Raw genomic sequence first — 23,292 nt, forward strand, 5'->3', positions numbered from 1 at the left:
ATCTAGCTTTATTTTCTGTTGGCTTTTGTTTATTTTTAGTTATTATTCGTTTGTCTTAGGGGTGTCAACCCGGTCCCAGTTCATGGTTATTGGCCAAAACCGGAACCGGAATACCCTAACAGGTTTTAAAAAAAATTTGTATTTTTGGCTTATTCGACACCCAACTCAAAACGGCTCATTGGGCTCAACAAGCTGGCTTGGATTTAGAAGAAAATGATATGCCTCATTTTTATAGAAAAGTAAGCTTGGAGGGTTCCATTTTTTTTTAGCAATGTGGGACAGTTTTTTTTTCCTCTTCTGTTTATTATTTCTACACTGTAACCTCCCCAACATCCACAAGCAAACCAGCAAGAGCTTTTTAAGGATCTCAGTATTTTTATGCCATGAATGGAGAACAACATTAAAACACATCTCCATCGTCACTGCCGGAGAATATACAACCAAGGCCACCAAGTTAGGAGGCGATGCTCTGTTTCACACTGCAAATATAGTTTAAAGTTGGACAAAATCAGCACTGTTAGTAAAACAAAAGCAAACTTGAAAAAATAATCTCATGGGAATCAAGATCGTCACAGTTAGTAAAAATAAAAGCCATATATATATATATATATATATATATATATATATATTGAATTCTCCGATCAATAAGTTATGTAATTCCACCCTAGAATTCTTGTTAACATGATCCAAAAAAGTGAAAAACACAAAAGAAAAGAAAAATAATTCATTTTTTATTATTATTTAAAATATAATGTTATATGTTTCCCTCTACGGCTCTACAACTTCAAAAAACTCCCAAAGCCCAAAGGTAGGGCAAAACACAACTACGCGGCCGAAACCATTGTCCCGCAGCCGGCTCTATAATCATTCTATCGGTTAAACCATCAAAAGGCGAGTCTTGCGAACCCTCCACTGCCGTTGCCGCTGCCTATTTTGAGAGAGAGAGAGAGAATGGAGGAAGCGGGACGAGAGAAAGAGGTGGTGACACCAGGGGAAGTCCTGGGAAAGGCATCCGACGTGAGGGCAGGGAGAGGCGCCTACGTGGCGCCCCACAACAACTTGGTCTACGCTTCCCTCACTGGCTTCCGCCGCATCGTCTCCCCTCCTCCCGACTCCCCCGACCAGGATCAGGTTCTTCCACAATAAACAGCACACTTGGAATTACTGAAATCATCTTTACTCCTTTTTAGTTGCACTATTATTGGCTTCATTTGTTGTTTTTATTGTTTTTTCTCAATATTCATTGTCACTTACAGAGACCCACTGTGGAAGTAACTCATCACAAGGCCCATGGTGTTATTCCAGAACCGGGATCCGTGGTTCTTGCCCGAGTAAGTGGCCTCTTTAAATATTATCCTCCTCCTATGTGTTATGTTGCATTAGAATCTGTTTGGGTTTGCGATTTCAAAATGGTTCATTTTAAAATAGGGATTTTAAAGCATGTGATTGGAAAGCTTGATTTTTAAAAATCCAATTAAGCGTATGGTAAAATTGCAGTTTAGCCTTTAAAGTCGGCTGCTATTAGTAAATGTAGATTTTCGCAATTTTTTAAAAACTCACTCGCAATACATATTTATACAAGTCTGTGTTAGTTTATAGTGCTCTTTTGTGCCTTTTATGGTTTGTAGTTCATTGTTGAGAACATCGTCACAAGCATTATTTAAAGATTCGAAAATATATATCTTTTTTTTTTTTCCCCATCCAGCTTATGTTTGTATTGAGTTTTCTTAATGCATATATCTATATAGATATGTGTTTCTAGTTGTTCGCTTGAACAACATTTGTATTGCTATCAAGCTTACTACCTTTCTTTCTTTCTGTGAGTTATGTTTTAAAATGATTTATATATGTAGATGTCTTTTTGTTTTTTTATATATATATTTTTCTTTTTCTTGATTATGATAGGTTACTAAAGTGATGGCTAAGATGGCTTCAGCTGATATTATGTGTGTTGGTCCCAAGTCTGTTCGAGAAAAGTTTACTGGCATAATTAGGTATGTATCATCCTTTTATCATCGTAATGCACCTAAAATCCCTTTATTTATTAAGGGAGCAGTTGCACATGTCCAGCCCCTTTACTTGTTTTGCTAAGATGGTTGCATTCAGATGAAACAGTGAAGCGCAGACCATGCCCAACTTCTTATTGTTGTACTGTTGAACATAATAATGACATTATGATACTGTTTTTGTTGTGAGTGTAAGTGGACCTTAGCCCATTAGCTTAGGCTTTTGGGCTAGAGTTGTGTTCAATTATGTATATTAATGTATTCTTGGTAAAAACTCCATAACTGCTTTATCTCCCAACAGTTTTGTACTAACCAAATACTTGGTAGTATATTGATTAGATAGCTTTGTCATTTTCTTTAGGAGCTAGAGACTTAGAGCACAAGTGATGCAGCTAGCAAGCTTTGATTTCATGTTTATGGGTGTCTTAAGTATTTCTTATAGTTCTGCTGGATTATTAATTAATCTGGTTCTCTTTTTCCTGGTTAAAAGGTGGCTTCTCTTGTAGGATTGGGATCCATAGTAATTAGCAAGCAATTTTGGCCGCTCGGCCACCTACCCGGATAGATGGGTCCCATATATGCTCTAGCAATTTGGGTAGCGAATGGTTGTGAATTTCAATCATCCTCTTGTATTCTTCTTCAGTACCAGGGTTGCACCTCACTGCACTTTTTAATAAGATTGAATTACTTATAAAAAAAAGTAGTTTTGGGGTTGCTATGCTATTAAGTATACTCTACAGCCCTACTTTGGGTTTGTGTCTTTCCATCTACTTCCTCTACCTTTCTCTTTATTTGTTCTAAATCAGTTTCAACAGTCCTTGGTGTACTGTAGCCTGCATCATTTGGTATTAGAGCTAGTGGCGATTACAGTGTGTTTTTTGTGGTTATGGCTGGTCAAGGACGTGGTAGACAGCCTGCAGGATGGCCGGCTGATCCCAATCCTGGTGCCTCTGATGTTGAGCAATTGAATAGACAGATTGAGTTTCTTACTTAGACGGTAGCAGAACTAGAAGCTTCTAGATCTGTGGAAGAAGATGAGGGGTTAGATAGTGACTGTGAGAAGCCATTCTATGGCCGGGCTGCATTGTTGGGGATAAGCCTAAAGAGTGGCGTTTAGTATTACCACATGTTGAGTTTGCATTCAATTGGTCTCAAAATCGAACCACTAAGTGTCAGCACAATTGAGATTATCTGTGGTCAGAATTCAAATAGTGTTCTAGACCTGGCTCCCATTCCCAATCCAAGTATAGTGAACAAGAGAGCTGATTACATCAAGTCCATCCATGAAGAAGTGCAGAAAAGGATTGAAGATGGCAATTTGAGATACAAAAAAACTGTAGATCAACATTGTAGAAAGGTTATCTTTGAAGGGATAATGTTTGGGTAGTTCTTACAAAGGAAAGGTTTCCTATTGGTGTTTACAACAAGCTAAGAGGTTGCAAAGTTGGTCCTTGCAAAATTATTAAAAGGATCAATGATAATTCTTACTAGTTGAAACTTCCAAGTCATCTTAAGACCTTAGATGTGTTCAATGTCAAGCACCTAATCCTTACGAAGGTGACCCTTTTGAGAACAAGGATGATGACAACTTGAGGTTGAGTTGTCTCCAACCGGGGGAGACTGATGCAGCCACCAAGCTTTAATTTCATGTTTATGGGTGTCTTTAGTATATCTTAAAGTTCTGGCTGATTATTAATTAATCTAGTTTTGGGGCAACTATGCAATTAAGTATTTTATTTTGTAGTTGGTTCTGAATTTAAGACAGTGAAGAGTTTTTATGTGAGGCAATAAGTCTTATTTGACTGCTTGCTGTTGGAAATAGAAGTATTTATTATGGTAGTTGTCTCTAGGGAGTCTTGGAACTAGGAGATAATTATTATGAGATGTTGAGTTATATAAATTCAGCCCTGAGGTATTGTAAAACATACTTTTCTTTTAATTAAACAAAACTATTGCTGAGAATTATCTAGAAAAGATCGATAAGTTTCCTTTCCTTTCCTTTTGGGGAACCTAATGGAGCCTTTGAAAATGTCTTTTTATAGGTACTGCATAATGAGTCTCTTTGGATTGAATAGTATTTACTAATTGTGTAGGTCATAGAGTATAGCTTGGACATTTCACTTTTAGAGGTATTCGAATGCCTCGGGTTTCCGATTAAAGAGTAGGGTTAATTCTGTTGTGGTTAGTGTTTGGGAACACATCTTCATGTCCATTCGCGGTTATCTGCTTTCCACTTCTGATTTAAGCTCATCAGTTATTTGGTCATGATTTATACAAGATGCCTATATGTTTAAGAGATTTAGTGTTCACCTATATGCTTCATTTCGTTCATGCATACTGTTAACAGCTCTTCATTTTTTCATAATGAAGTATGTGTAATTGCATGGCAGAGTTTCTTATTGCTCAAAGCATGTAATTCTGGATGCTTATGCAGATATTTAAATAAAGATCAATCAAATTATCTATTGTCTCTACGTACCTTTTTTTCAGTTTTGCTTTTGCATTGCATATATTAGATGATATTTGCATTAATTTTATTATGTTACACCGTTAAATCTTATTTATACATATGTATAATTGCAGTATGGTCTTCAGCAATGAATTTTTGAATAGATTTGTATAATTTAGGCCAAGTTATGAGTATGTTGCAAACTCAGTCATTCTTAATCTTCACAGGCAACAAGATGTTAGAGCAACTGAGATTGATAAAGTGGATATGCACTTATCTTTTCGTGCTGGTGACATTGTCAGGGCTCTCGTGGTATCCTTTATACTTGCATGACCTCTGATACTGTTTGTGACTGATTGTGAAGTTTTATCTAATATGTGTGTGTGTGTGTGTGTGTATTTGTATCATTTGGAGAATTTTGCAAAAGACAAAAATAATCTCCAACAGAATTGCGTTCTTTTTGGTGGGGGTGAAGATTCAGTACAAACTTTCTAATTTTGGAGTTGCTAATGATTATTCAAGTGGGATAAATAACTCAGCACGCTACCATTTCTCTTCTCTCTCTCTCCCTGTGATTGTACATTCTACTTTTTTGTTTTTTTAAAATCCAGAAATGTTGTTTCTTATCATGGCTTACTCTTGCTATACCACACAAAATAATGATTTAGGATACTTTCAATACCAGTATGATTTATGAGTGATGGCTAGGAGTAACAACTATAAAAGACATAATTATTTTAACTCCTTTGGTGGTCATAGATTTATGTAATATGATGATTGAGGTTTCCATTATAGGGTGAGGAAGTTGGAGTACAAGATTTTAGAAAAGAGGTAGTAAGTGGTTCTACCCTTTGGCATCGTCCTAAACTATTGGGTACCGGCATGGTTGGCTAGACAAGCCCTTTGGGATAAAATATATGGGAGATTGGCATGGTCTGGGAAATTTGAGGTTTTGTCGTTTTGTGGAGCATTAGGAGGGTTGGTTAGTGTGAATTTCCCTTGGAAGAGTATTTGGGTACTAAGGTGCCGGGAAAGATTGTTTTCTTCATTTGGGTAGTGGCATTAGGGTCGATTTTGACGATATATTGTATTTATATGGGGAATTTATTTATTTTTTGATAAGTAATATATGGGGAATTTATTGATCGTTAATTGGTGTTGTATGTGCATAAGTAGTGGAGAGTCCATTGATTATCTCTCCATCCATTATCTAGTTGATCATTTGTGTTTTCACTATTTGGTGTCTTATGGATAATACTTGACCCAACTGAATGCATGTTGGCAAGAGAGGTTTGATCATCATAAGAATATAAAGATTTTGAATGTTGTTGTAATGTGGACAATTTAGAGAGGGAGGAATTATAGGACTTTTGACAGTGTTGAGTGTCCTTAGCATGCAATTAAGTCTTTGTTTTTGAGCTTTTGTATGATTCGATGACTGCTTTAGCCAATGTTTGTCCCACTTTGTTCAATTTTTTAGATCTTTTGAATTGGAGAATGTAGTTTTTTTAGGAGTAATTCTAATATACTTTGTTTTGTGAGTTGTACTTTTCTTTTACATGGATTTTTTTTTTTTTTTTTTTAATCAAGGAAACAAGCCCCTAAGGATCATGGATAAACTGTTGGGTACTGGCATGGTTGGCTAGACAGTGGGACAAGAAGAAAAGTGTTAAAAGCTTTAGTGGATTAGAAGAAACATGTACTTGTGCTTTTCTCTAGTTCTGCCCCTTTTGGTATGGTCCCTCACTTTGCCATCCTTTGGTCTACAAATTGTCACTTTACCCCATAAGCATAAGGTAGCATGCATCTGGAACACCTGTGTCAAAAGGGTTAAGGGCACATGTCATCTCTCTTGATGGCAACGTATAATACAGCAAACCTCAGTGGGTCAAATTGCACTTTTCCAATCATAAAAGGGCAAAGTGGAAATGGCTTATACCATTGAGGGCAAAGTGAAAATGGCTTATACCATTGAGGGCAAAGCATAGTTTATGAAGTACTAATTCTAGTGAATTTTAGAATTCTATGCTATTAAGTCTTGTGCGCAATGTCAAATAAGTCTTTTCTCTTTTTCCCTAGGTGGTGAAGGATGGACTTTTGTTAATTCCTTGTTAAGGGCAATCACTTTAAAAGTCTAGTTTCGAAGAGCAAGAAATTAATTATTTGGATCAATCAAGGTTGGAAGCTAATGGGGAATATATCTATTTATTAGTTATGCATCCTCATCACTTGTACTTGCCACTTATGCTTGAGTAATGCTACATACTTATCTCCTATCCCACTCTCATACCACTGGGTTGATGTAGCAGTGTCTATTAGCCATTGGTTTAACCTTTATTAAAAAAAAGAAAAAAATTCAAAGAGTAATGGGCACTACCACATCAGTTCAGTGGTATAAGAGTAGGATGAGGTGAGTATTTAGAATTACTCCTTATGCTTACATTGATTATTTTAAGGAGTGGGGGGTGTTGATTCTCCTTAACTTGGTTTTGATAAGCTGTCCCTTGGAGATGCTCGAGCTTATTATCTATCAACTGCACAGAATGAATTGGGTGTTGTGTCTGCCGAGAGTACGTCAGGTAAGATGGTTCTCTTTTTTTCTTTCTTTCTTTCTTTTTTATTTTATTTTATTTTTTGGAAATTGTATTAAATAAGAATTTGTGCTTTCTAGTTGTATTGGAATTTTAGAATGTTGTTTGCACAATGAGTGAGTATAACATTCTTAGAGCAGTAATGTGCTTTCCTATGCTTTGATTAGTGTGTTAATGTACCCTTTTCCACTAAAGTCAGCCTTTTCCCTCGTATTTTTCCATTTAAGTGCATTATATTGTTTTCATCTTCTGTTTGTTGGTTTGCTTACAAGTCTAACCAATGAGGTCTAATTCAAATGACACTTCCCTGTTAAGAATGGGGCAGAAGATAAGGTCAAAGATTAAATACTTATGGGTATATGGTAACTTACCAATAAAAAAATTTGTTTGATGTTAATAGTGATCTTTATATATCATATTGAAAGGCAAGTAACAATTTTTTTGGGATAAACAATCTAAACATCTATTAAAACCCTTTTTGACATGAAGAATATCTGACTAAGTAAATCAAATTAAGCTTTTCATTAAATTAAGTTTCTGTTGCAGGAATTGTGGTTTCTATTTACTGCAATACTATGGAGCTGCATGATGCTCCTTAAAATTTTGTGATGCTATATTTGTAAAAGTTCTCTTCCTCTCTTTTACTCCCTCTTGTCGGCACTTGGAGGCATGTGTCAACATCTTCTATTGTTTCTGTGTGCTCTTTAATGTTGGCGTGGTTGGAGCCTTTGGTTTTGGTTGTCTATGAAGGGTTTCTTGAGTTGGTTTATGTAGAACATAAAGCCTTTGAGCTCTCAGCAGCAGAGGTGTATTCAGTTCTTTGTCTGTTGAAAGAAGCCATGGGGCTCCTTGAGAAATATTGTTGGGTAAGCTGGGTGTTGTTTGGCTGTTGAACTTGGTGGGGGAGTTGGTTCGAACGATAGGTGATTGAGTTTTTCAAATCGCCAGGGGATGGAAACAAGGTGTTCATTGCTCAAAGACGCTCTAATAGTTCTGGCTTGTTTTTGAAGGTGGCAGAGTTTGAGTGGCGGGGAGGGAGGGGATGGAGCAGCTTTTCCGCTAAGATGAGATATGTGGTGTTTTTCTTCGGTCTCCCTATTGGCAATGGGAGTGGAATTTTGCCCTCATGCCAACCCACTAATGGTTCACAGTCAACCACTCTAGGTGGCTCTTCTCCGGTTTCAACGGGTAAGGAGATGATGAAAGGTGACGGTAGAGAGACCTTCACAGAGGTGGTAGCTAGGGCGGTGCACTTGCAGGGGTGCCCTTCGGCGCCGAGTGCGACGGTGGAGCGAGTGCCTCGTACATTAGGCCATGCTAGGACCATTGCTTTCGAACCTCAAGCTCATATTTAGTATCCCATTCCTTTATATTACCCTTAGACAGTAGTAGATTGATTCATAGGGCACAAGATTAAAAGATAGGAACGCAAATTGATTAAATATAATGAAGAATATAACTAACCAAATAAATAAATAGTTCAGCAAAAATTAAATATTGTTTAAAACATATAAATGTAACTTGTAATTTATTTTTTGATGCCTAGCTTTAATTTATTTAGTTTTCCTCGACAAGTTTTCATATTTTGAAATCATTGCATGATTTCTTCATCCCTTAAAATCATATTTGATGGTACACTCTAAATTTAGAAGCTCCCTTCTACCCTTTACCTTCCGAGGGAGAAGCACTGCAGAGTCTTCGATCCCCTCACTCGGATCCTCCACCCAAAAATCGCCTCCATGATTCCTTACCACCAGCTACGAAGACTATCCATAACAAAATCCAACCGGAGACAACCCAAATTACGATGTACATTAGACACTTTCACCGTAGCCCTAGTCGCCACCATTGTCGGAATGAAGTCGCATTCCTAATGCAAGCCCAAAGTTGCTGGCAGGGGCTGAGGGTTAAGAAAGCCTCGCCGGAGAAGACTCCTCCCCGGAACAACCTCCTTCACTGCCAATGTACTTGGGGGCGTCTTACGGTTTTTGTAATAATATTTTTCATTACTTATAAAAAAGAAGTTGTTGATAGTTTTGAATATATCATTCTCAACAATATTTATTGCTGAAAATGTTATTTCAACAATAGCTGTCGCAACTGGCCGAATCAATGACAATGTAACCAATGAAAACTAATGGATATAAAATATTATTTTTCATCTCTACCATCAAGATGTCTAATTTCTTTGATTGTTGCAAATTCTTCACTAGAACACATGTAAAGGATGTATGTTTCAAGCTAGTTATCTAAGGTAATAAGTTGAATTGCTGAAATATCATTAGGATAAAATTGAGCGGTCTCAATTAATTTTTCCTTGTTAAAAGCAGCAAATGAGTCATCTGGATTGAAGCATGCTAAACAAAGCAATAATTTAGGGTTCATCTCATTAGAATGACTGTAAAGTACTTGGAGTTGCATATTTATAACAATTTAATAAAGCTTCACACAATAATGATGTGAATTTTTCATGCTTTTGAATGTTTTGTCATAATCGCGATCGGAATAAATCATCCATATTGGGAACAATAACAACATTGTTTCGGCACAAAATACCGAAACTTCTTCAAATAAAGAATTTCACCCACCATCTTTGAAAGTTCAACCAACTTCATTGCATTTACAATATCTTGATTATTTCGTTGTAATGCTTGAGATAACTCATGTAATCTCCAAAACATTTTTCATTAAATGTATATTGAAAGCAAATTCAAAAGATTGGAGCAAATTAATTAGTATATTTGCTTTCGCACTTTGTTAAGAATATCAACCATCTTCTACAATATATTCAATAACATTGATGACAAAAGGAAATATTTGAATAAGGTTAACAAGTGTACCATAATGAGAACTCCAATGCATTTCTCCAAGTTTCTTTAGATTGATTTCATGATTAGCAAAAATTTCATTATTTCGTAGTGCTTCCACAACTTTAGCAGTTCTTTTTTCATTAAGTATGTCATGATGTTTGCATGATGTTCCAACATCATGAAAAACACAATTGACCAAGCTAAAAAAAGTAGCAATTTGGAGGAGTTTTTGTAATATCTAATGATAATTGAAACTGATGTTCAAAGTAATAATCATAATAGGCAAACAATTTATCTCTTAAAATAAGTGTATTAAGTCCATTTAACTCACCTCGCATATTGCTAGCTCCATTGTATCCTTGCCTCCGCAATATGCTAATGCTGAACCTATGCTAGCTAAGTATTGACTCAGTTGTCATCTTCAATAATCCAACTGTGGTATTGCTAACATGTGTAATGCCTAAAAAAGCGTTCAATCACATGGTCAACTTATTTGCATAACGCAAAGCGATTGCCAATTGTTCTTTAACAGATACGTCATGGGTTTCGTCAACTATCATAGCAAACTATGAGTCTCCAACATCTTTAACAATAAAATTTATAGTTTCAACTGTTGCAACATTTGCTATTTCTTTTTGAATGTTTGGTGTGATTATTTGATGATTTTCAGAAGCATTTTTTGAGACTACCTTATCAATTTCTTCATTATGTTTTGCAAGAAACTACAATAATTCAAGAACAAATTTTTTATTACTAAAGTCATTAGATTCATCATGGTCATGAAATGCTAATCCATGTTGTTGTAAAAAGCAAATACAATCAATTGATTCATTCAAACGAGTTCTATATTCCATTTTTTGTTGATCTGATTGCTTGGGAAAAAAAATATTAGGATGCTTTGTTTTTTATTTAACAAAGCTTCACATTTTGGTTGAGCTTGATTATTTGCACTATTATGAGGCCTCACATGACTCTGTAACTTCTTTCTTTTTCCAATTTCTATATCTTTAAGTAAAAAGCGAGTCTCCTCTTGCTTGTTCTTTAGCGTTTGGTAGGAAGAGAGAACAATATAAGCAATATGCAACATCTTAATAGAGACGAAATTCGATCGAATTCTAAGGGATCTCGTGTAGAGGTAAATTTAGCGAATCTGCTAGTAGATCCTTAAGAAGAAATTTTTCTGATTACCATCCTAATGATCGAGACCAAATTCGAAGAACATTTCTACAAAAAGACCTTACGAACCGGTTAACCATAATTTTCCACAAAGCAATTTGGAAAAATATGGCATTTTAATTCAGCTTGGTTCAAAGAACATGTTGACTGGTTTGGAATACATTATTTCACAAGATAGTGTATTGCTTATTGTTATCACTTTTGACCAGACATTGAAGATCAAGTAGGAGGAGACAAGTTTGTTAGTGAAGGATTTCGAAATTGCAAAAGGAAATAGAAGTTATAGAGTCACGTAGAGGCTCACAATAGTGCACATAATTAAGTTAGATGAAAATGTGAAGTTTTGTGAAACTAGAAACAAAACATCATAACATTTTTTTGACAAGGAATCAAATCAGCAGAAAAAGGAATATAGTATTCATTTGAATGCATCTGTTGATTGTATTCACTTTTTACAACAACAATGATTAGATAATCAAGAAAATTTTATTGAATTATTGCGATTTCTTGCAAAACATAATGAAGAAATTGACAAGGTAGTCTTAGAAAACGCTCTTAAAAATCATCGAATGATCGCACTAGTCATTCAAAAAGAATTAGCAAATATTGTAGTAGTTGAAATTGTAAATGCTAGCAAAGATCTTGGATACTTATTGTTTTGTATCATAGTTAATGAATTCCGTGATGTATTTGTTAAAGAACAATTGGCAATTATTTTGCGTTATGCAAATAAGCGTGGCTATGTGATAGAATGTTTTTTAGGCATTACACATGTTAGTAATACCACAATTGCAATATTGAAGATGAAAATTGAGTCGGTCTGTGCTTAGCAAGCATAGGTTAAGTATTAACAAGTTGCAACAACAAGGATACGATGAAGTTAGTAATATGCGAGGTTAGTTGAATGGACTGAAAACACTTATTTTGAAAGATAATTAGTTTGCTTGTTATGTTTATTGCTTTGCACTTCAGCTTTAACTAACATTAGTTGTTTGCAATAAATCATATTCAAATTGCTACTTTTTTTATGTTGTTGGAGCATCAAGCAAATTTGAAAGGTTAATAGTGTTTTTAGTGTTGTTCGAGTATCAAGCGAATGTAGTGACATACTTCGTGGAAAGCGAACAACTGAAGTAGTGGAAGTACTACCAAATAATGAAATGTATACTGGTCATGGCTTGAATCAAGAAATAAATTTTAAGAGATCTGGAGATATACGTTGGAGTTTTCATTGTGGTGTAGTTGTTAACCTTATTCACATGTTTTTATCTATCATTAATGTGATTGAATGTATTATGAAAGATAATTTATATTATGAACAGAGAGTAGAAGCAAATATACTATTTAATTATCTTCAGACTTTTATATTTTCTTTCAATTTATACTTATCAAAAAAATATATTTTCTTTCAATTTATATTTGATGGAAAATGTTTTAAGGAGTACATATGAGTTATCGCAGCCATTATTACGAAGGATCAAGATATTGTGAATGCATTGAAGTTGGTTGAACTTTCGAAGCAACATTTACAACTTATGAGGGATTATGGTTGGAATTCTTTATTTTATAAGTTTTTGTATTTGTGCAAAAATCAATTATTGTTATTCCTAATATCCCACCGCGATCATGGCGAAAAGCTCAAAGCATGAAAAATTCACATTATTATCATGTGAAGCTTATTATACAATTATATATTTGCAACTTTCGGAATTTGATGAGTTGAATTCGGTATTATTACTTTGTATTGGATGCTTGAGTCCAGATAAGTCGTTTGCTGCTTTAAACCAAAAGAAGTGAATTTGGCTGGTTTAGTTTTATCATAATGATTTTTGGGCAGTTCAACTTATCATCTTGGATAATTAGATTGAAACATACATTATTCACATGCGTTCTGGTAAAGAATTTGCAACGCTCAAAGGGGTTGGACAACTTTTTGAAAAGATATGGAAAAAGGATATTCTGTATCTATTAGTTTATTTATTGGTGATATTTTCGTTTATTCTGTTAGTTACGACATCTATTGTTGAAAAATATTTTCAACAATAAATGTTGTTAAAAATCATTTACGCAATTGAATGGGAGATCATTTGATTAATGATTGTTTGGTTATGTGTATTAAGAATGATATATTTCAAAATTTGTAAACTTGTTGAGGACAACTAAATAAATTAACGCTAGGCATGCAAAAATAAATTACCAAGTTACATTTATATGTATTAAACAATATTGAATTATTCATTTTGTTAGTTATATTCTTTAATCAATTTTTGTTCGACTTTTAATCTTGGCTTCGCCATTAATACTGGTGCATGTGTTTTTGACAATTTAGAATTTACTGAGCGAGTACTATTTCTATAGTGGTGTATTGGCGCACGTGTTTGGTGACAATTTACTTCTTCTTTTTATATTAGTTTTTGACTTTTGTCATTATTGTATGGTGTAAAGTGGCGCATCACAATTTGCTTGTATGTGGTAGTACTTGCCCCTTTGAGTTTTGACAGCTATACAAAGTACAATGACAATTTCACATGCTTTTATACTAGGGATGTAGAATTTAGACTGGAGGGGCATCTTTTTCTAAGGGTGGGCAAGGGAGCAACAAAGGCAGTTATTATACCTGCCGTTGAGAAAATTTAGGCTTGCCAAAGGGGGCATTTGCTATTGGGAATATAACTCAAAGTTACTACAGAAAAATTCCATGAACAAGCATCATGAAAGCATAGTATCAAATTATGTGAAACAAAAAATAGCAAAACAAGATGCTTACCTTGCAATATTGGGGTTGATTTGAATCCTCTTGCTCCAAACTTCAAACCACACCCGTGTAGGCTAGGGTTTTGAGACCTCTAAACATATACAAGCTCCTTTTAAATAGGTTTGTGTCTCCTAGTAAAAGTAGTATTTGGAAACGTAGCCCACCGCCTTCTACATACACGGCCATAGGGGGGATTACTTGTGCAATTAGGTCAAGCCTAATAAGGGTAATATTTAGCTTGTGAAGAAACCTAAAGGTAAAACAAAAGTATCTCCAATAGGCCTAAGACACGTTATCTCATGACTTGTTCTAGGTTATTATTCATTACAATCAATGTATTCCACTAAAAACTGTAATTGTACTCTAGTATTTATTTTTATTAATCAAAACTCCCAATGGCTTCTTATAATTGCATTTGATCCGTCTGTTAAAGAATCAATGGTCGAATTAAAGTCATAAATAAGCTGTCAATTAATTCATTATCTCTTAATAATTGAGTATCCATTTTAATCTCTTGATTATTGTTGTACTCTTGAAATCACATTTCATTTAGTGCATTTAATTTTAGAACTCCTTACTAAAATGCTCCGGCCGAAGACTTAGAATAATGAATTCCCTATAATTAATATGTTATAGCTTTATCAAATGGAATACCCAATTCCATTACTGACTATGAACTACAATATAAGTTATAAAGTTTATGACTTGGATCTTCTATGTGATAATCTCATTAATACACCTAAGTCATATTCAATATAATTTTAGGATTACATATATATAATAATATAATATGCACATGTATACAATGATATGCTTAATGTTCTTGAAATAATTTAACAAATACACAACTTTATTTAATAAACCAAATTGTCACAAAAAAAATGAATTGGCTTTTAGGACATAAATCCTAACATTGCTGCCGCCTCAGCCTCTGGCTCCTTGCCCTCAGAAACACTATTCCCTTGTATTATTCTGCTGGTGGAAGGACTTTCTACCATATAAGGAGGATTGGTCTAAACCTCCATACTGACATATAGAGAGGGAGAGTTTCCCATTCCCTTATACTATACCCAAAGAGAGAGAGCCTCCCTATCCTCTTATTTTCTCTGTTGTTTGGAGGACCTTTTCCACCATGTAAGCAGGATTGGTCCAACCTTCACACAGACATACCGAGAGGGAGAAAGAGGGAGCTTCCCAACTCCTTTATATCATCCCCAAATTTTTTCAAACTAAAGAAAAGCCTGGAAAACAGACACCTTAGCCAAAACTCGGCTGAAAGCGGATCCAGCCACAAGCAAAACCCTATTTTCTGACTTATGGTCATTCAACCATCGTTGTCTCATAGTTATGCTATCACTCATGTAATACCACTCAGTCATGTCCTCTCCTTTAATCACTCCCCTTTTTTTTCTCATTTTATATGATTACCTCACTACTGACGTTGCGATTGTTATTTCTGCTGAAATTAATATTTATTCTTATTGTTGATTGTGTTCATATGGGCTTTTTCTTGGGGTCAAGTATTTTGCAGGCCTACAGTGCCCTAGTAGCCACAAATCACTTTTAGTTGGTGAGATTTCCATGCTTAGACTCCCTCTAATGAACCCGAGCCTGAAGGGTTGCCTATCCTGCAGTTGTCACTTGGACTTGGACAGCAACCAAAAAGTGCCCCAACTGTAGTCAAATCCCATGGTGCCCAAGTAGTATTAGGTTTAAGAGTACTAGAAGCCTGCATATGATCTTTATTGCTTTCCATTTAACAGAGAACAAGTTTATGAGATTTCAAAAATACGCTATCGAGGTTTTTGTGATGTCAATGAAAGCTTAGGTATGATATGATGCTTAGGGTTCCTTTTGCGGGCTTTTGTGGGTGTGCTTTGGGGTTTGTTCTTGTAGAGCCGCTTTTTCTTCTCTTTTTCTTTTTCAATAAAACTTCTTATTACCTATCAAAAAAAAAAAATATGATGCTTAGCAAAAATTAAGATTGATGCCTAGGTTATTTTCTTCTCTTTAATTTCCTGTGATTTGAAATCTTGCATCTAGATATTGATTTCTGACCATAGAATCCTAAACTTGTAGGATAAAAACCGTAACCCACTTTTTATTGGCCTCTAAACCGATAAAACCAGATCTCTGTTCACAACTTAGAATGGCCATCCAATAAAAACCGTAACCCACTTTTTATTGGCCTCTTTTATACTCCCTGTGTAATCGTGTTGCGCCCTGTTGGGTTTTTGATATATTCAAATTTACCTATCAAAAAAAAAAACTTGAGTTCTCTTCCTTGTTTCACCCTTAGCCAAGTCTCTTTCCTTCTTACTCTGTTTGAAACCTTAAGCTCTGTAACATTTTTTAGCCTTTACACCACAATTCCCTAGTGTAGCTATCCCTGATCCCCATAGTAACCATGCTGCCAAAAGAATCCTGCAACCATTGTTCTAGCTTCCAGCAACCTAATGCACAACAAGATTCCGCCATCAGCTTGTAATCAAAGTCCTTTCTCCCGTGTCAATTTTATTATGTATTCCCCTGGACATGTTGTTGGCCTTTTCAGTAAGGAATTATTGTCATTATATTTATTTAGTTTTTTCGATGGCCATTCTTGCAATATTTAACCACTCTGCCTTGAAACCGTTGCTTAGGGATGCATTACTGGATTGTGTTTGAAAACAGACAGCTACCAAAATGGGAATGGGGTTATGCCACCTAATGCACAGTTACAGTGCCTCATGCATTCAAATGTGTTATTGTCACATCCTACTTCTTTTTCATCTTCTCATTCTAATCTTTGTGACCGGATTATTGTGAAAGCTTTATCTTTTTAGTTGATTTCGGACCATGTATGATATTTATCTTAATAGCAAGCATGATGAGTATGCCATAGTATAGGTACGGATACATTATTTAGATTAGTGGACCAAGCACAACTTAATGTATGTGATTAAAACACTGCTTTGACACTGCTTAAGACCTATTTGTTTATGCTGGCTGATTAAATTCTATTTTCTTTGTTGCTCTCCTATACCATCTCTCCCATAAAAGGACCTACCTTGTAATTGCAGTGTATACTGAAGAGTCTGTTTGAATTTAGTTGTTTGGGACATCTATTTCTGGGAGAGTTTGTGTTCACATGATTTTGGTAATGTTACATTTGAGTAATGATCTTGCTATTCTTTGCTCCCTCAACCAATCTCTTACTCCTAATCAGTTTTGCCGCTGTCAGTGATATTGATGATTGTATAAATTGCTTTGTTTTCATGTCGAACTCAATTATCTATCAGTTCTGCTTCAACTCACACTATGATTATCCTAGCCGTGTTGATTAACTTGCTTCTGTTCGGATGTCAAATTATAATGGGATTGATAGGGATTAGGGAAGACATCATTAATGTTTGTATTTGTGCTGCGAGTCTTAACATGAAATATAACATTTCATGAAACATCTATTATTACTGAATTCCCATTTGTAAATTTTACTCTCTTCAGCGATTGTGCATGCTTAATGACACTTTTGTATCTGCATGGTGCCTCCAACTTTTGATGCTTTACTGCAGGTGCAACAATGGTTCCAATAAGTTGGACAGAGATGCAATGCCCATTAACAGCCCAAATTGAGCACAGAAAGGTTGCTAAGGTTGGAGGTTGACAAGCTCAAATCAAACGAAGCTACATAGAGTCTCGAATCCGCCTTATTTCCCCTTTAAATTTCCGATAGGGGAAGTATACATAGGAAGTTATGATTAATATCTGAATATGATCATTGTTTGGTACAAGCTTCAGTAGCTTTTTCTATGCTTATTTTTGTAAGGTGGTATCTTCCATTACAAACTGCCCCATGCACCATGTACATGTGGCATAGACTTAGGGTTTTCAAACTGGATTTCTCATTGATTTATAGGTTTGTTTTTTCATGTTTCAGTTTAGGAAATTGGTGCGGTTCTTGGGTGTACCAACGTACAAAATCTAATTTCAGTATAAACTTTATTACAGCATTCATTTAGAATGAAAGTATCAGTTTTTCCGTATGTAATTTGCATGCATGAAATTTGGGTATATGACACAATATTCGGTGTTTGTGTTTCATAGATAGATTTATATGTATGAGACTTTTAGGTCACCTTCAGAACCTGGTCATATAAAAATATCAAAAACTGGTGCATGAAGAGGTTACAATCCATTTCCCAGGGGATGCTGCACTTATTGCAAAGTGAGAACCAGATCCTAGAAGAGAAAAGAACAAATGATCAGGATTTTCCTATATTAAATCACTGAGAAAATTAGTGCCAAAGAGAAAATGCCATGGGCAGGAAGCTTATAGGGAATTTCGATGCCAAATACATTCTCAAACTGTATCTTGGTTTTTTTTATTTTTTATTTTTTAAATTGGGTTAGAAGGATTTTCTCCAACTCGGTCTATACAAATAATGTCATTTTTATTAGTGAAGACTTTTTGCAATTGAGTTTCAAAAGAAATAAAGTATAATGTTTTTATGGATTGTAATTCAATTTTTTTAATTACTTTTGTTAATGGAATTTTTAGTCGACCAAATTGTACTTTTCATTCAAAAAGTATTAAAAAAAAAAATTAATAAATAAATCTTTTAAAAAACCAATGGTGACATTAAAAAAAGAAAAGAAAAGGGGGGCACATTACATAATGTCAACTTGTCAAGAATAAAGAAATAAATTAAAATTACGTGTAGAAATAAAGAAATTACAAATTATATTTATATGTTTTAATGATAATTAAATTTTATTGTATATTTATTTATTTATTTTATTGACAAGTTTTATAGACTTAGTTATTTATTTTAAGTTTAAATAAAAAAGAAAAGAAAAAGAAAGCAACAAAAGCAACATACAGAACAATATCTATGAGTGACTGGTTGTCGCTGAACCGCTCACACAACCTCCAAAAATGGCTTCTCTTCATCATCTTCTCTCCCAACCCATTCCCAACCTCCCTTCCTCTTCTACCCCTCTCTTCCCCCAATATCCCCTCCATATCCCTTCGCTAACCTCTCTTAAACCCAAACCCTCCAACCCCAAGAAAACCCTCCTCTCCAAATCCCTCACAGTCCCACTTGCTCTCACGGGCTCCTCAGACTCCTCGACGTCTCTCGAACCCAACGACCCTCAATCCCTCCTTCAACAACTCGCCGTAATATACATTGTGTTTTCGTTTTCATTTCCATTCTCAATTTGGCGCCATAGTTTTGTATTCGTTTAGTTTAACTTTTGTTTTTTTGTTTTTCTGTTTTCCTTTTTCGGGTCGTGCAGGACAGCTTTGATCTTCCGCAAGACTATTTTGCGCAGCTTCCGCAGGATCTTCGTCTAGATGTAAGCAGAGTTGGTGACTTTGTTTATTCAAATTTTTGTGATTGGATTTTTGTTTTGGGTGCAGAAATTTTCTGCAAACTGGGTTTCTAATCTCTAAAAGTATATGTTTTTTTAATAGCATTATGCTCGAGGGACCCATTACACTTTTAGAAACTGGGTTGGAGAAATTCTTACAACCCAGTTTGTTGGAAATTCATATCCGCCCAGGGGTAGCGGTTGAATTGATTTGAGAGTGTTTTGGTTAATTTTTGTTTTTATTTGGGTGTGGTTCAGCTGAATGATGCGGCTTTTGATCTTTCGAATGGGCCGGTAATTGATGAGGTTAGTTGTTTTTATTGCTTCATGAATGCTTATTAACTGAATCAGTCTTGAGCAATGAGTAGGGGGCAAGCTATATGACTCAATTAAGTGTTTTGGGATTTGGGTGCTATCATGTTCGTGGTGAAAACATGAGTGATGTTGGGTGAAATTTACAGCATTCTGTTAAATGTGTGACTGTGATCCTAAGAGTATACCAATGGGTCTCAGCAACTCATTGTGGGACAAGGATCCTCGCCATTTCAAATGAAATCGATAGTAACTTTATATTTTACTGCTGCTTCCTCCCGAAATATGTGTCTTGCTGTTCTTTTTTGGGAATATCCTAAAATCATTGTCTACTTTCAAAAACACAAAGCATTCATATCTTTATTTTCTAATATTGTCCTTGCCTACTCAAAAGAAACAGCCAAGACAGTCACAAAAAGCCATGCCCATCTTTGGACATTTTGGTAAAAGTATTGAATCTAATCATCTTCATTAAAATCGTGTCATTTCAAATTAAGGCACTTATTTTGGGACGAAGGAATTACTTAGTAGTGTCTCGGTTGGTGGTACTCACCTCCCAAGGCACATCCAGATTGATCAAACTTCAAGTTTTGTTACCCTGGAAGCATGCCTAAATATTGATTTTAACATGTCAAGAGTCATTTGTGATGCTTTTAAGGACTCCACTATGGGTTGGCTCATTCAGCTATATAGGCTGGTTCATTCAGCTCTTTTAAAATATAATAGTCCAACACTGTCAGTATATAGAAATTGTGTATCTGTATAGTTCTATACTCCCTAAAAAGAAGCTTGTGGTGTACATCTCTCTCTCTTGATATATATATGCTTGAAGCCCTTAGGTTACTGTGATTGGGTATTCCAATTATCATAGATTGTACACCTAATAATAGTAAACAATTCTGCTGGGCCTCTGCCAGAATATTGTGGGTAAAGGTATTTTTATTAAGAACATTATGAATTTCAGCATCTGGAACATGAAAATTAGTAAATTAGCATTTTCTTACAAGCAGATGTGAAATAAATCACATCTTATCTGCTTAGTTCATCCAATGTTTTTCAACCTAGTGGTCCAAAAGATTGTAGGCGTGCTATTAACCATTCTGGTACTTCCTATACTTCACATTTTAAATTTCTTGTATATTTGTTAGAATCTTTCTGTTTCTGATGGGAAGAAACTACTCAGAACATTATTAAATTTTCATTTTCTTTCAGTTTGGTAAAGAGCTGGGAGAGACATTGTTAAATCTCTCTCGGGCATGGGAAGTAGCTGACACATCAACTTCCCATAGTTTAGCAAGCAAGCTCCCTGGGTTGGAGGAGTCTTTGACAGAAAATGCCAAATCAGGCAAGATTATATCTAAAATTGATGCTCAGATACATTCTTAGGAGTTTGTGCCAAAGCTTATTTCCATCTTTTAGCTGGTTTAGCACTTGGCAAGCGTTTGGTATCTGCTGGAAGGAGGTTCCAGTCCATGGGGCAGTATGGTCAAGGTGAACTACAAAAGGTATCCCATGTTACTTGAAGTGGTTTTGTTATTGCTATTATTGTCACCATGTAATTGAAAGTAGTAGTTGTTTTTGCTACCATAGTAATTATGTAATATTTGTCCTTTGCAAGTTCAGTTTATACTTTTTTTTCGAGTGGGGTGGGGGTGGTGGGAGGGGAACCAAGAATTTGAAATAAAAAGAAAAGAAATTAAAAAAAAATAATAATAATCAGAGTATGTTGTCAACCATGAATTATTTTCTCTACAAAATTTCTTAAGTTTTAAACTAAAAAACGTAATTTCTAAAACTGGTCCGTAGAATTGATTTAGCCCCAGGAGCTATCATAGTTAAGTACTTAATTTTTTATGTTGACATCCAGATCCAGATCCTTGGTCTAAAAGCTTAGTTGGAATCCTGAAACAATATAGAAATGCTAACCGATGCTAACTGGCTTTTACCGTTGCTTATAGTAAATGTGACTATAATTGTGGGTGGTTGGACATGCTCTACTCCATTAAATCCTACTGCTTTGTAGGAAGACTGCTTCTGTGTTTAACAAGGCTTTTAACTTGTGCTTCGCAATCAAATCCCGATATATATCAACCTGTTCAAGTCACTTAAATATATGTAATCAATCCCTTTTCTTCTCATCTCACCCTTTGCTTAAAAAATGCAAACGAGTTTCCTTTGTTATCAAAAACCTCTTTCTTCTCATATCGTCCCTTGCTTCAAAAATGCAAACGAGTTTCCTTTGCTGTTATCATTGCTCGAAATCCATGTAAGAAATTTTTGAGACAGATGCATATGAATACCCGTATTATTGCCTCAAACTTACTAGTTATAGTTTTACTGTTCAAGGAACAATCTTCTTTTCTCTCTCTCTCTCTGAAAAATGTAATATAACTAGCTTTTATGTATCTCTAAAGTAGCAGTATTGTTGGATACTGTTCAACCATTATAGATTGCAAAAGTGATGATTACAACTGGAAGGCTTCTGTCTGCGCGTTCAGTATCTACTGCAGCTGAAGAACAACCACAGGGAGCTAGGATGCTGAAGGTAGATGATAATTCTGCACTTGTTGAAATTTCTGTAACCAGATGCACTTGATATGAAAGATTAAACAGACAATGTTCTTGTCAACTTCAGTTTGGGGACCTTCAAGTTGAACTAACGTCAGATAAAGCCAACATTGGCGCTGTCATTGGCTTAGCTTTTGGGTAACTATCCCCAGTTTTTAAGTGTGAGTTCGCTTTTATACTTTCATTTTTAACAAACAGGCCGAACAGAAAAATATTTCTTTAAAAATCTTGAAAATTTTAAATGTAGGATTCTTTCATGGGAAGTAGGTCAGGGCGTTCAAGGCATTCCAGAGAGTTCATTGCAGTATGCAAATGATAATGCTTTGCTGTTGGCTAAGGTGATTGAAAACGCTTTCTTTGATTGTTGTCTGACCATGTTTCCTCTTACAATCCACCACTGTATAATAACATCTAAAGTTTTTGGATGCAGTCCCTGAGGGGAGCTCTACTTGCACTCTGCTACTCATCAACAATTTTGTCCGCTTCTACTGCTGTGGCACTTGTCTTCCTTGGAAGACAACTCAACTCAAAGGAGTAGTGAGGTTCTTGGCTTTGCCCCAGTTTTACAGTAAATGCTTTTACATGTACATTTTTAGTTAATGACATCCGTTATAAAGGATGATGTGGGAAACTAGAATTGATGATGTCTCTGGTAGTGATTTCGTATAGTTTGATAATGACTAAATTAATATCGTACTTGTATCATCTGGTTCCTTAGAAAATCGTACCAGATTGACACATCATTCAACTGTAAGATTTTACTGTTCAATGAAAACGTGTTATTCTACAATGTTATGGGTGCGTGATTCTTCTATAGATCTTTAAATTGCAACTTTAACTTTCATTTTTGTCCAGCAAAAGTGTGATTGTGTATACTCTTAAACTCTTAACAATAAGAGCTCTGTTCGGTATATGATCTCATTAGATTTATATAGACTAAACCTTTGGAACTGAATGGGGTTAAAACAGAGATGTCTTGGGAGTTGATATATGTATTAGAGTTGACTATCTCCCTCTGGTCTAATGATTGCTAAAGCCTCGAGAAGAGGAAAAGAAATAAAATAAATAAATAAAGAAAGGAAAAAAGAAATTTATCATATGATTAAATCCCTGTGATACACGCCAGAGTGTGTATCACACGCGCCGGTGAGCGGCTTACACATGCTGATCTTCATTTGTGTACTTACTGTCTCCCCCAGCCCTGCCTTCGACTGATGTTACTATTTTTGATTTTGTTCTGTTGTAGTTTTAGGGCTTTAGATGCTCTTTA

General features: G+C 35.3%; 2 protein-coding genes across 2 annotated transcripts; both read left to right on the forward strand.

The window, feature by feature from the left end:
* The first annotated feature begins 791 nt into the window (after positions 1-791).
* LOC132169364 (uncharacterized) lies at positions 792-17,783 on the forward strand. Its single transcript, XM_059580407.1, has 6 exons — positions 792-1,131; positions 1,257-1,331; positions 1,906-1,994; positions 4,683-4,767; positions 6,953-7,034; positions 17,342-17,783. Exons 1-6 carry the CDS (start codon positions 952-954, stop codon positions 17,431-17,433), a joined length of 603 nt encoding a protein of 200 aa, XP_059436390.1. The 5' UTR covers positions 792-951; the 3' UTR covers positions 17,434-17,783.
* An 833-nt stretch (positions 17,784-18,616) lies between these two features.
* On the forward strand, positions 18,617-22,817 carry LOC132169363 (uncharacterized). Its single transcript, XM_059580406.1, has 9 exons — positions 18,617-18,948; positions 19,068-19,127; positions 19,401-19,448; positions 20,667-20,799; positions 20,883-20,959; positions 21,904-21,999; positions 22,090-22,160; positions 22,270-22,360; positions 22,453-22,817. Exons 1-9 carry the CDS (start codon positions 18,706-18,708, stop codon positions 22,558-22,560), a joined length of 927 nt encoding a protein of 308 aa, XP_059436389.1. The 5' UTR covers positions 18,617-18,705; the 3' UTR covers positions 22,561-22,817.
* Positions 22,818-23,292: the final 475 nt, after the last annotated feature.

The sequence above is a fragment of the Corylus avellana genome, chromosome ca2, assembly GCF_901000735.1.
Source record: "Corylus avellana chromosome ca2, CavTom2PMs-1.0".
NCBI classification, from domain to species: domain Eukaryota; kingdom Viridiplantae; phylum Streptophyta; class Magnoliopsida; order Fagales; family Betulaceae; genus Corylus; species Corylus avellana.